Source organism: Ictalurus furcatus, chromosome 17 (assembly GCF_023375685.1).
Source record: "Ictalurus furcatus strain D&B chromosome 17, Billie_1.0, whole genome shotgun sequence".
NCBI lineage: Eukaryota > Metazoa > Chordata > Actinopteri > Siluriformes > Ictaluridae > Ictalurus > Ictalurus furcatus.
In genome coordinates this window covers 18,492,953-18,505,395 of record NC_071271.1, presented here as the reverse complement: position 1 = coordinate 18,505,395, position 12,443 = coordinate 18,492,953, and the positions used below count along the sequence as shown (strand labels likewise).

At 36.3% G+C, this 12,443-nt stretch overlaps 1 protein-coding gene across 3 annotated transcripts; it reads right to left on the bottom strand.

The window, feature by feature from the left end:
- Nucleotides 1–1,448: 1,448 nt before the first annotated feature.
- LOC128621295 (sialoadhesin) lies at nt 1,449–10,347 on the bottom strand. Of its 3 annotated transcripts, XM_053646954.1 has the most exons (11): nt 10,013–10,347; nt 9,761–9,840; nt 8,517–8,879; nt 6,972–7,262; nt 4,715–4,966; nt 3,866–4,147; nt 3,423–3,504; nt 2,661–2,735; nt 2,427–2,487; nt 2,109–2,206; nt 1,449–1,508 (listed from the first exon to the last, which is right to left on the bottom strand). In XM_053646954.1, the coding sequence occupies exons 2-10, from the start codon at nt 9,807–9,809 to the stop codon at nt 2,132–2,134; spliced, it is 1,530 nt and encodes a 509-aa protein (XP_053502929.1). In that variant the 5' UTR covers nt 9,810–9,840; nt 10,013–10,347; the 3' UTR covers nt 1,449–1,508; nt 2,109–2,131. The 3 variants fall into 3 exon arrangements, with proteins under 3 accessions (XP_053502929.1, XP_053502927.1, XP_053502928.1); XM_053646952.1 differs by lacking the exon at nt 1,449–1,508 and having other exon boundaries at nt 1,885–2,206; nt 2,431–2,487; XM_053646953.1 differs by lacking the exon at nt 1,449–1,508 and having other exon boundaries at nt 2,001–2,206.
- Between the last annotated feature and the right edge of the window lie 2,096 nt (nt 10,348–12,443).

Here is a 12,443-nt window from a genome sequence, read left to right as displayed (position 1 = left end):
GCCTCCAAATTCCCCAGATCTCAATCTGATTCAGCATCTGTGGGATGTGCTGGTCAAACAAGTCTGATCCATGGAGGACATAGCTCACAACTTGCAGGACTTAAAGGATCTGCTGCTAGCATCTTGTTGCCAGATACCATAGCACACCATCAGAGGTCTTGTGGAGTTCATGCCTTGACGGGTCAGAGCTGTTTTGGCAGCACAAGTGGGACCTACACAATCTTAGGCAGGCAGTTTGAATGCTATGGCTGATTGTATGTATGTGAATGTTCTGCCAATATTCTCTCATTGCTGTGACACTACTAATCACAAATGAAAGACACATTAAGTTCTGTAGATTAATCACTAAAGATACTTTTTTGTAAATGAAATTCCAAAATATATGCAATTGCTTATAGTCAGCCACTGTTATAACTAAATTTTTTGTTTTACCCTACAGGGTGAATCTTCTCTGGAGCCAAGTGTGGAGGGTGATCGAACTGAAAATATTTACTGTAATGTTGGCTGCAATGCACAGCACTAGAATGCAAAATGTCACACTTTAAGATCATGGCAGTATGATCATATCATTTGGTGAAACACATCCTTATTACACATTATGCTTTATATACAGCTTTTAGGAATGTAAGTATCATAGAATGTGACTGCATGCATTAGCTTGTTTTACCTGAAACTCAAAGGGATGAATCAAGTTGTGTTGGGGGGGATTGAGGCTGGAAGTTCATTCCACCACTGAGGGACGGTCAGTTTGCTGTTTCTGGAAAGGGACCTCATGCTTTGCTGAGTAGGCACTACCAGGTGTAAGTCTTTAACTGATCGCAGATTGCATGTGGGATCATAAACTTCAAGGAAATTGTTGAGGTAGGGGGTGCTGTTCCAGATAAGGTCTTCTAAGTAGTAGCTTAGTGGTTAGGATGTTGGACCACTGTGAGTTCAAATCCAAGCACTGCCAAGCTGCCACTGTTGGGCCCTTGAGCAAGGCCCTTAACCCTCAACTGCTCAGTTGTATAAGTAAAATAAATGTATGTCACTCTGGATAAGGGTGTCTACCAAATGCTATAAATGTCTAAATGCTACAGCTAGTTCAGACCACAGAGGGCAGAGTCCTTATCAGGAAATGAAAGTTAAAGCGTATTTATCTTGCACTATTTATATTACATTCAAATGTAATATTATTTCTATATATCAAACAAGTTTTCTTTTTGGATGTCTCAGGTTCTGCTTTTGATTTCCTCTCTCTGCGTTGCAAAATGTCATGTTCTAAAAAAACATTTAGGTACAGACCAGTATTTTGCAACATATTACTCTGCAACAGAAACTCACATAAGATGAAAAATGGAAAATGCTTTGTGTTGTTCTGTGTGAAATTACTTTTCTCTCTGCAAACACCCTCTGTGTAATGGTTTTGACTGAAGAAAGAGGTCATATCACTGGATAAACAAGGCATTCGGAAAGAGTTGTATTTAATGCTCTTATGTTGTATGTCGACCAGTTCATAGAAAAAACCCCTGAAAAGTATTTAAACAAATGTCTCAAGTCAAGATTTTTAATATAAAATGAGCATGCTGAAGATGAAAAATATCTGTTGTCTAAACAGATTTGATTTTTTTTTTTTAATGTAAAGCAAATTTAATAAAAGCTTCTTGTTTCACTATAATTCAGATAGTCATTATGTGAACAGAATGATTTCTGTTTAAATAAGTATATATGTTTTAGAATTGTGCAATGTTTTCTTAATAATCCTATTTTGGTCATTAAGTACATTTAACCATTTAAGTGCATTTAAGTGCAATTAACCATCAGATTAATGTGACAGTATGGATAAATTTCATGCAAACACAGAATAATCCCCTTGAAATATAATAATGTACATTAATACTTGAATACAAAGCAAAAATAATATATGCAGTATTTAATCTCAGACTACAGTGACAATGATTGTTTTCTGTTGTATTTTTAAGATTTGCAGTCTTTGAAAAAATACTTTATGATTGCTGTAGTATACTATACTGCATTGTAAATGTATTGTTATTATAATATAATTTCACAATGTTTTTTGACAGGTTAGATTAATATATTTTCCTCTTATGGAATTTAAAATATCACACCTTCAAACAAGTTTCTCTGGCATTCACACATTAGCATATGTTGCTTCATATTCACTAGCAGATTCGTAGGGGTACTCCTCTTCATATGACTCTTTAAACTGAAAGGGTTGAGTAAAGGTTAGGATTATATTATATACATTACATTGTATACATTTGTTCTATGTGAATATAGTAATTATTTGATATGGTTTATGCTAAGCTTTATGCTTACTCACCATCAAAAATGTCAAAAATTGATTTATGTTTTATATACTTATTTATTTAAAATAATTTATGGAGGCAAGACTGCAAGAAAGGGAAAAGATGCAGTGAACCTACTGACAGGTTGCCATACACTTGCTGACTTCCATCATAGCTTGGGCTCACATCTTTGCATTTCCTGCAAATTGAATGACTTTTATGACTAAACTACATTCATGTAAAGTTGATATGTTCAATAAAATACTTCTGTTTATACTACTACAGTACAACTATTAGTATACATCACTAAGTATGATTCAGATTGACATGTATACAGGCATATCTACTGTGTAAAAACAGGAACACAAATACCTTTCTGGTACAGAGTCGCTGGTCACTTTCATTTCCGTCTTTGGCTGTGGTGTTGTGAGAGGTTCAGTCCTCCTGCTTTGAAAAAAAAAAGTGTGTGCATATATATATACACACACACACACACACACACACACACACACATACACACACACATATATGTTGGGGGAAATAAGTATTGGACGTATCAATAATTTTTTCAGTAAATATATTTCCAATGAGGCTATTCACATGGATTTTCACCAGAAATCAGTATTAACTCAAGAAATCCGGATATATAAAGAATTCACAACATTAAAGTCCATAAATAAAGTTATGTGTAATAAAGTGGAATGACACAGGAAAAAAATTATTGAACACAGTAAGAAAAAACAGGTCTCCAAGGCAAGGTAAGGCAAGGAACCTATAAAATCTGAAATCTGTAAGTAATTATACCTCCTATCTGTGCAAATTAATATCAGCTGGGTTAGTAAATTGATGGTATATAAAAAGGCTTTTCATTATCAAGGTGTCACGCAAGAAACATCTCATGATGGGTAAAAGCAAAGAGCTCTCATTTATGGACTTTAATGTTTGGATTTCTTTTTATGTGTGGATTTCTTGAATTAATACTGATGTCTGGTGAAAATTGTGTGAATAGCCTCATTGGAAATATATTTACTGAAAAAAATGTTGACATGTCCAATACTTATTTCCCCCACTGTATATTGATATTTACACAATATGTTTGAATACAGTTACTTGAAAACGATCATATGTTCTTACCAGCATTTTATTATCCACACTGAGAGGCCTATGACTGTTACAACAAATGCAATGACAGCAACTGAAATGTACAGGAGCTTGCCTGATAAGACATGACATCAAAATAACAGCATCAGGTTATATGCTTGTAAAGGTTAATGCTTGAAATTTTATTTTAACCCTCATGTTCAGTTATTAGAAATCCAACTGAGCCAGGTCTTCCATTTCTGTATATTATATTTTATAGTGGTATAATTTTAAAATCAAATTTAAACTGGCCAATATATCAATCATATTTTTAAAGAATATCACGTTGGTTTACTACATGACATTGCTTTTCTACATTACCCACAGTGCCAGCTACTTGAAGTAAAATGGGTCATTTTAACCTGAACATCAGAGTTAAATATCATACACTGTACATTCACGTTGTTGAAAACTGTGTTATATATTATATTTCTCACTGTTGTGTGTCTCATGGCTGTGTGGTACTTGTAAAGCCATGGTGTAGTTCCCCTGAGTGTTAGTGGCTTGGCAGTGCACAGTGTCAAAGAAACCTAGCGCCTCCTGTAGGGTCACCATAGTCAGAGTGCCGTGTTTCTCTTCCTGAGTTCTGCGCAGCTCTGATGATGGATCTGCACCCCACAACTTGATTTCACTGGCAGGATAGGAGTCTACTACACACAGACATGTTACTCCTGAGATGTCCAAAGTACAAGAGGAGCCAGCTTTAATCTCAGGAGGATCTGAGGGGAAACAGTGGCAAAAAGTATCTATATTTAGATCACTTGTAAGGTACAAGATGAACTATATACAGGATTATCCACAGTAATAGTACATACAGTTAGTCCATTGGTTAAAATACAGTGCCTATTAAGTAGTCCCTCCAGGATATTGCGATTTTGTGATCAAAGAAACGCCGCAATATTTACAGGAGCTTGCTATTTCTCAAAATTAGCACAGATTTTCCACAGATTTGGGCCAAAACGTGTCATATGATGTCATCACAATGCGCATTCAGTCAAAGCCCCTTCGATTCATGTGCGTCGAACATGAGTACAGCTAAAAGGTGTCATTTACCACGCAAAACAATTTAGTGTAATTGCAATTTAGCCAATTCAGCAAAAGCAGTACTTTTCAGAAAAAATCTCCCTCCAAAAACTCAACAAATCTCATCGCAAATTTTGTAATAAGCCGCAGCAAAATCAAGCATTTTTGGCCGCAACAATCACATAAATTCCTTAAAATCCTGTACGGAATGATTAAGTGTGTTTATAGAAATCAGCATGCATTCCCTCTGTAAGTTTACTTACACAATACGGTGAGTTGTGTTGGACTGGAGTTGGCTTGTCCCTCTGTGTTAATGGCTGTGCAGTAGATGGTTCCTATGTGTCTGGACACATTCTTCAGTGTGAAAGTGTGTCCTTCTGACAGCAAGGTCCCAGCCTCAGTAAACCAGTGGTATGTGTGGGGAGCAGGATTACTGTCACTGGAGCAGGTCATGTTCAAGGCACTGCCCTCAACCACTGAAACCTCTGAAATCACTGCAACATTTTCTGGAGCATCTATCACAAACACACACCTGTTATTGTGTTTTTGAGGACATTCAGTTACAAGCAGATGTTTCATCTTTACAAAGCACATTTAACAAAGTACTTGGAAATAATTCCAGAATTTGTATTACCAACAAGTAATCCAGTTAGAAAACGATGGAGACACAGAGGATCATCTTTCCATGTCGATCAATGAATGCCCAAGTAAAAGTGCAGAAAGGCATTTTAAGACTTCTTGGATTCAAGAGTTTGCATGGCTCAGGTATGATCATTGCACACAGAAAATATTTAATGACTTTCGTGCAAAATAGGCAGGGAAATAGCGGGAAAAACGGATTTCAATACCAGAACGAACCATTTCAGAAAAGAGACTGTGAGAAAACAGGGCAATAGTCAAAAGCATAAAAAAGCTCGTGACTATGTAACAGCAGGGTGCTCTACTAAAAAAAGCATTGTCTCGTGCATGTGAACTAGGCTACATGACGAGACCAAATGGAAGAAGCTAAAATAAAATTCAACACCACCTATATGATTGCATGCGAAGAGCTGCCTTTCACCAAATTTACCTCTCAGATATTACTAAAGAAAAATTCACAGGATGTGTGTAAGACGTATGACAACGACACAGCATGTGCTTTTAGCAGAATGCATCTAGTTGAGATATTGCTGGTCCTTGACTTGATCAGGATCAGCACAGAGGAACAGTTTGATCCTGAACCATGTGTCAAACGCTGGCTTTCTGCAAAAAAAGAGGAGGAGGCCAAACTACACTCAATGGCCAAGAGATGCTGACATAATTATGGTCAGTGACACTGGCTCAGATTCTGTGTAAAGAACAATTCTTTGTGACTGTATATAGTTCTCAAGTTGAAAAAGACATTCACTTCCCATTTTAAGGGAATGTGGATGAAAATGCTGATGCTGTAAAAGCAGGCCAGATGTAGACACATGACAGGATGACTGAAAGTAAGTGGTTAAAAAATGTAATTCTTATGTGGAACTTAAAAAAATTATTTGGTGCCTGTTTTTTTTCTCATAGGAGCCAATGTCTTCTTAATAGATTTTTTTGTCCGGAGCCCTGCTTTTGAGATAACACAATATAGACAGCTGCATGATTATAGTTCTGGTTCTCTCTTGCCAGGTGTGACTCACATGAGCAACAAATTTTTTTATTTTATTAGAACAAATCCAAAAATTGAACATGATTTTAAGCTCTAAAATAAGCTCTAAATAAAAGTATTTTAGATCATATTGCTTTTCTCTGCCCTATTGGATCTTCTCCATTTCTTCCTCTTCTTTTCCTCTTGCCAATAGGTGGCGCTATGACTATAACTGAATATTGGCATCTAGATGTCTTCAGGCTGGGACGTTTATCAAACCTGTGAAGTTTGGAGCAGATTGGACATTGTATGTTTGAGTTATAACAACTTCCTGTTTCATGGCAAAACATAGAAATTAACGCATTGTCCATAAATAACCCACTAAATAACCCATAGACTCACTAGTGGTTTCATGAAGCATTACAGGCCTCTAGCGTTTCTTCCTGCATGTTCATACAACTTGTAATATTGCTAGTTGCACCAAAGTTGTGTTGCTCTTATAGGCCATTGATTTCTGTCTGTAAGATTAAAATATAAGTTTTGAGCTTGAATATGCTTGTATATGGTCAGATAGACACTACTTGAAACAACCTGCCAAAACTGAACCCATTCTTAAGCAATCCCTAAATTCCAGTCATTAATTCAAGTCAAGGGAGATCTATAAGGAACTAAGTGGTAGAATTATGTTCTGACTTGTAACCGAACAAAATGTTGGAGATTAGTTCTCCTATGACTTACTACCAAATGACAAGCATCTAAGCTGGTGAAATGACAAGAATGTATTTCTCTCCAGATGAAAGCCCATAAGTGCATTTATCACTTATGCAGATGTTCTCTCATCTGCCAACATGCTTTATGGAAGTAACTTTAACTTTATGTATAAAATGTATGTTCTAGAAAAAAAAAAATTCACTTACATTTTACTTCAAGTGTTTTCATGCTGTCAAATTTCTTGTCTCCTGTAAATACAGCTGTGCATCTGAGAGTTTTCTTGTGGTCTATTTTGGAGGGTGTAAAGCTCAGAGAAGATGTAATCTTCCACTGGCCATTGGACTGCTGCAGTGATTGGCTGCTAAGTGCTCCTTTGTGGCTCCAGGTAAGGTTGGGTGGGTCAGAGGGACAAGAGTGAAGCACTGAACAGGTGGTGGTCACCTTTTTCCCTGCACTCATTCCCTCTGGGATGGATAGCGTAGGAAATCCAGAATCTGCTGTTGAAGTAAAAACAAAACAAAACAAACAAACAAAGAAACAGAAACTAAACAAATGCCATGAAAAAATTGTCAGAATCCCATGTATAGATATTTGGAACACTTGGAAAAAAAATATTCAGTGCATTGGACTATGGTTTGGCAGATAATTGTGATTTCATGATTTTCCATCTATACTAACTCCTCTAGTAACTCATTTGAAGGAACATCATTTTTTACTTAAATACAAAGTATTATAACTACAGAACATATGAACACACATGCCATACCCGTATCCTTAAAACCGTATAAATTTCTAATCACACTGCATGAATCATTTGTATGGTTAAATTAGTCTGTTACTGTGCCTGCAGCCAGAGTTATATCACTGCCATAGGCAGAGGATTTATATATACAGTACCATTTGAAATGAAAACTGAACCAATTGAAATGAAACTTATGCCACAACTTCTGCAAATGTCTGCTTAAAAATTAAATAAATCATTAATGCAAAGTGTCCCATTTGTTCCAAGTGTCCCAAAGACACAATCATACATACATTATGATGAATAAATGTAGATTTTTTTTTTTGGTTATATATTAATATTTCACACGTTAGTTTGGATGCACATATTAAAGTTATTTTAACTTATTGTTGTTTGATGTTCAAGGTAGGTTTACTCACTCATAAATGCAGTAAGTCTTCATGAGCAAAGATGAGTGCTAATAACTGATTTTACTTGATGCTGACCAATTAAATAAATAATTTAAAATGCAAAATGTAATTAATTGCACAAGGGAGCCAATAGATTTTTGGGTCCTGTGGCAGGTTAAAAAATGTGCCTACATCTCTGTATAATAATGTATAATAAGCTGTCACAAGGTTGCAATGGACTTTAACAGTAAACATGGTGAGCACATCACACATGACACTGTTGCCAAACTTATTAACAAATTCAAAAAGACTGGAAGTGTTGCGGACCGACCGAGAGGTGGACGTCCACGAACATCCACTGACGAAGGCACAACCGACGTGGTGGTGGCAAATATAGTCCCCTATATATGGAGACTTTTGGAACACCCTGTATAATTTTGTAAATGTTTTCTAAGGTCTGTTTGTACACACTGTCTCCTCAGGGCCCATAGAATTATTCCTGATTTCCCCATGTATAGCCCTCCTGCATATAAATCCTAATAAGCCAACTTCTTTATGTGTTAAAACTTGTATAATTAACAGACTGGAACTAAGTAAAATTGTTAACAAATAACACTCACCTTTTATTGTAATAGACACTTTATTGTGAACAAATGTGTACTTGTTGAAATCTTCAATCTCAATCCGGAACATGAATGGGCCGACATCACTACGACGCAAAGGGTTGATTTTCAGAGAGCAGTTTCGGTGGCTTAAGTCACCCCAGAGGCTCGTACGCTGCTGAAAGGCACTGCTGATTTTGGACGTTACTGGATAGTAGACTGTCTCATAGGAATCCGTGTACCAGATTCCAGTGAAGTGTGAAGCCTTCCTGTCTATACCAGGGTACCTAAACAGGCAGGGAATCACCATACATGAGCCCTCGAGGCCGACCACAGATTGAGGAACCTCTATATTCCATGACTCGCTCCGAGCTGGAGACACTGCAGTGGCAAAATATGAGTAAAGGTCAGTTTTCCAGTGTTACTATGTGTGGTTAAATTGTTTTTAGACCCAGACTGTGACAAAGAAAGACAGTAATCATCAGGTGACTTTGGCCTCATGTTTTTTTTTTTATCACCATAACTCTCTTCTGAAATATTTTGGAATATAAAAGTATGGCTTTGCATAGGTGCAAAAATGGTCTTGATAGGATGCATCACAAGCAGGTTTTTGGACCAAAATTAGTTTTAAAATATCACTGCAGATCTTTCACACTGGTCGTCCCACCCTAGCAGAGGTGCCTTCAATTACGGCAATGAAAATACACAACACAGAGAGGAAAAAAAATATGCTTGGGCAGGCACAACAATAGCACCCCACGGCTTTTAAAACTTTGATTAAAATATTTGCAAGCCTGTAAAATTTTGGGGAAAGCAAGAGCATGAAATTATAAGTTAATATTATTAATAAAGTAAATTTAAAACCTTCTCATTTTCCTGGATAGATTAATATGAATGTATAAATTAAACAAAATAAATATTTCTTGTTTTCCTACTCTTTCTTATTTCTTATTCTTATTTCCTAAAATTACATTTTTGTAACTGTTAAATGCATAAGCAAATAGAAAAACTTAGATTATTAAATGCACTGATTTAAATGCCTATAATTTCTAAATATATATATATATATATATATATATATATATATATATATATATACACACACACACACACACACATATATTAATTATATATAAACATATATATATATATTAATGTTTCAGATGTGCCACCAAGTTCATGCAATAAATTAACATAAAAATATTCTTATATATGTGATATTCTAGTTTCCCAAAAATACATATAGAGTTTGCTTTACCCACCTTTGAGCCAGAGAACATAGATGCAGAATAACCAGCAACTAAATGGCATCTTCTTCTCTTAGTTATGAAAAGATGAAAACCTGAAAAGATGATTCTATAATTTATTATTATTTAGCATTTTAGATAAACAGCACTTCATCTGTAATGTGTTTCAAGTATATAGAAGAGAGTATACATACATTTTATTTATATAAATAGAGTAGAAATGCATGTTTCAAAAATAGTTTTTGAAATGCAAAACTGGTTACTTACCTCTCCACAGCAAATGGCACTGTCCTGGATCAAAAGTTAACTGTCTTTGAGTACGCATCATTAGTTCCTTTTTTTCATAGTCTCGGTTTTAGTCACCACCACTTCCTACTTTTCTGACCCAATAAAAAGATGTCAGTTCAGATACATTAAATGTGTTGCATTTTCACACCACTTTGCTATATTGAAACTATAGTTCAGGGAACAAGTGAAAGCCTGCTTCATACTGAGGACAGGTGTGAGGCTGCTGCCGCAAGTGAAATGGCTATAGAACACACAGACTTTTGCCTTGAAAATGCAGATGATGACATGTTTCTAAAATGTCTGGCCCTGTTTTATCTTAAGTTGCAGGTAAAGTTGTTGCTTTTCTCACCCAATAAACCGATGTCACTTCAGAAACATTAAATGTGTTGCATTTTCACACCACTTTGCTATATGCAATGCTGTCAGTGGTCTTAAAAAAGACATAACATTTGTAGCCATTTATTAAATGGTCACTGTCATGGGACATGGTCAAGTGCTGGCTTGTGAATGGAGGGTAGAGTTGAGAGGACTGCATGGCAATGACTGATCGGACATCTGTGCCTAATTAAAGATTCCTATTTATAAGTGTGTGAGTGCAAGAGATACTGGAAAAAGGCCTGACAAATGGAGAGACTGCATTTTCAGTGAACTGAGCTGCACCAGAGCTGCAACGTATTTGTGGTTTACACCTTCAAGGCCATCATGCATTACGCCCACACAAATAGTTTCTTTTACCATGAAAATACAATAGCCTATTCCAGTGGTTCTCAACTTTACCAGCCGTAGACCCCTAGCACATTCCGAGTGACCCTCCTGCCTGAAAATAAGAGTGAAGTAAAATAGTTTCCTTATACTTTCCTTATCCTTATGAGTTTTTTTTTCATTATTTACTGTGAGCAGGTTTCACAAAGTTTAAAATTTTTCTACATAATCTCCATGTAATAATTATGTAGGTAATGAGCTATAATAAGTCTATAGCTCATTACCTACATAATTATTACATGTTATCATGAAACAAGTTATATTTTTTATAATGCCTTCTATTAATTACTGTCCTAAGAAATTGCTACCTTGCACTTCTAAAGGTTCTAAACGCAGCTTCTTGGCCTGATTCAACAGTTTTTGCCATGTAAATTTAAGGATTGTCTCCATCTCTATTAATTAGCTTTTCTACTTACCGAGTGGAAAATCGCAATGGACTTTGGGATACAATGACGTGAGCTTCATTAATTTAGAAGGAAAAAAAACCCTTTTAATAAACAAACAAATAAATAAGTAAAACATTGATTAATTGAACATAGCTACGGAGCCCCTACAGAGCCCCCCTAGTGTCAGGTAAGAAAAAAAAAACAACCAAAAACAGCTGTGTGTAATCCGTACCCTCGGTTTTGTAATCCGTACCCTCGGTTTTGTGAATCCGTACCCTCGGTTTTGTAATAAGTGCCCTCGGTTTTGTAATAAGCGCCCTCGGTTTTGTAATCCGTGCCCTCAGTTTTGTAATAAGTGCCCTCGGTTTTGTAATAAGTGCCCTCGGTTTTGTAATCCGTGCCCTCGGTTTTGTAATCCGTGCCCTCAGTTTTGTAATCTGTGCCCTCAATTCTGTAATCTGTGCCCTCAGATTTGTAATCTGTGCCCTCAGATTTGTAAACCGTGCCCTTAGATTTGTAAACCGTGCCCTCAGTTTTGTAATCTGTGCCCTCAGTTTTGTAATCTGTGCCCTCAGATTTGTAAACCGCGCGCACCGCATTAAAATTGGGTTTATATTGGACATTCGCTGTACATTCGAGCTTCTCTCTTCTATTTCTCAAGAAATAAACACACAAAAAGGACATAATGTGTATTGTCTTAATAGTGTGTATTGAGAGGACATAGAACCAATACAACTGAATATATTTTTAAATTTTCTCCCGTTAAAGCCCGTGAAAGCCAATCTTTGGGAAGCTCAGGTCATCAGCGCCTTATAGTAATGGAGTCAGTAAGGGACCGTCTAAAAAGTGTATGACCTGGGCAACTGTATAAGATTTTTATATGGCACAATAAGTTTATATGTGTAATAAAAAAGGTATATCATTAATAATATATATGCTATAAAAAACAAATTCTTTATCCATACTGTATAACATTGCAATAAGTTAGATATCCCATGAAGTAGACGACTATAAACTTAGTAGAATCTTATACAATTACCCAGGTCATGCACTTTTCAGATGGCCCCTTACTGACTCCATTGCTAATCATAGGGTTGGCGGTTCGATTCCCGGCCCGCATGACTCCACATGCCGAAGTGTCCTTGGGCAAGACACTGAACCCCAAGTTACTCCTGATGGCAAGTTAGTGCCTTGCATGGCAGCTCTGCTACCGTTGGTGTGAGTGTGTGTGTGAATGGGTGAATGAGACACAGTTTAAAGTG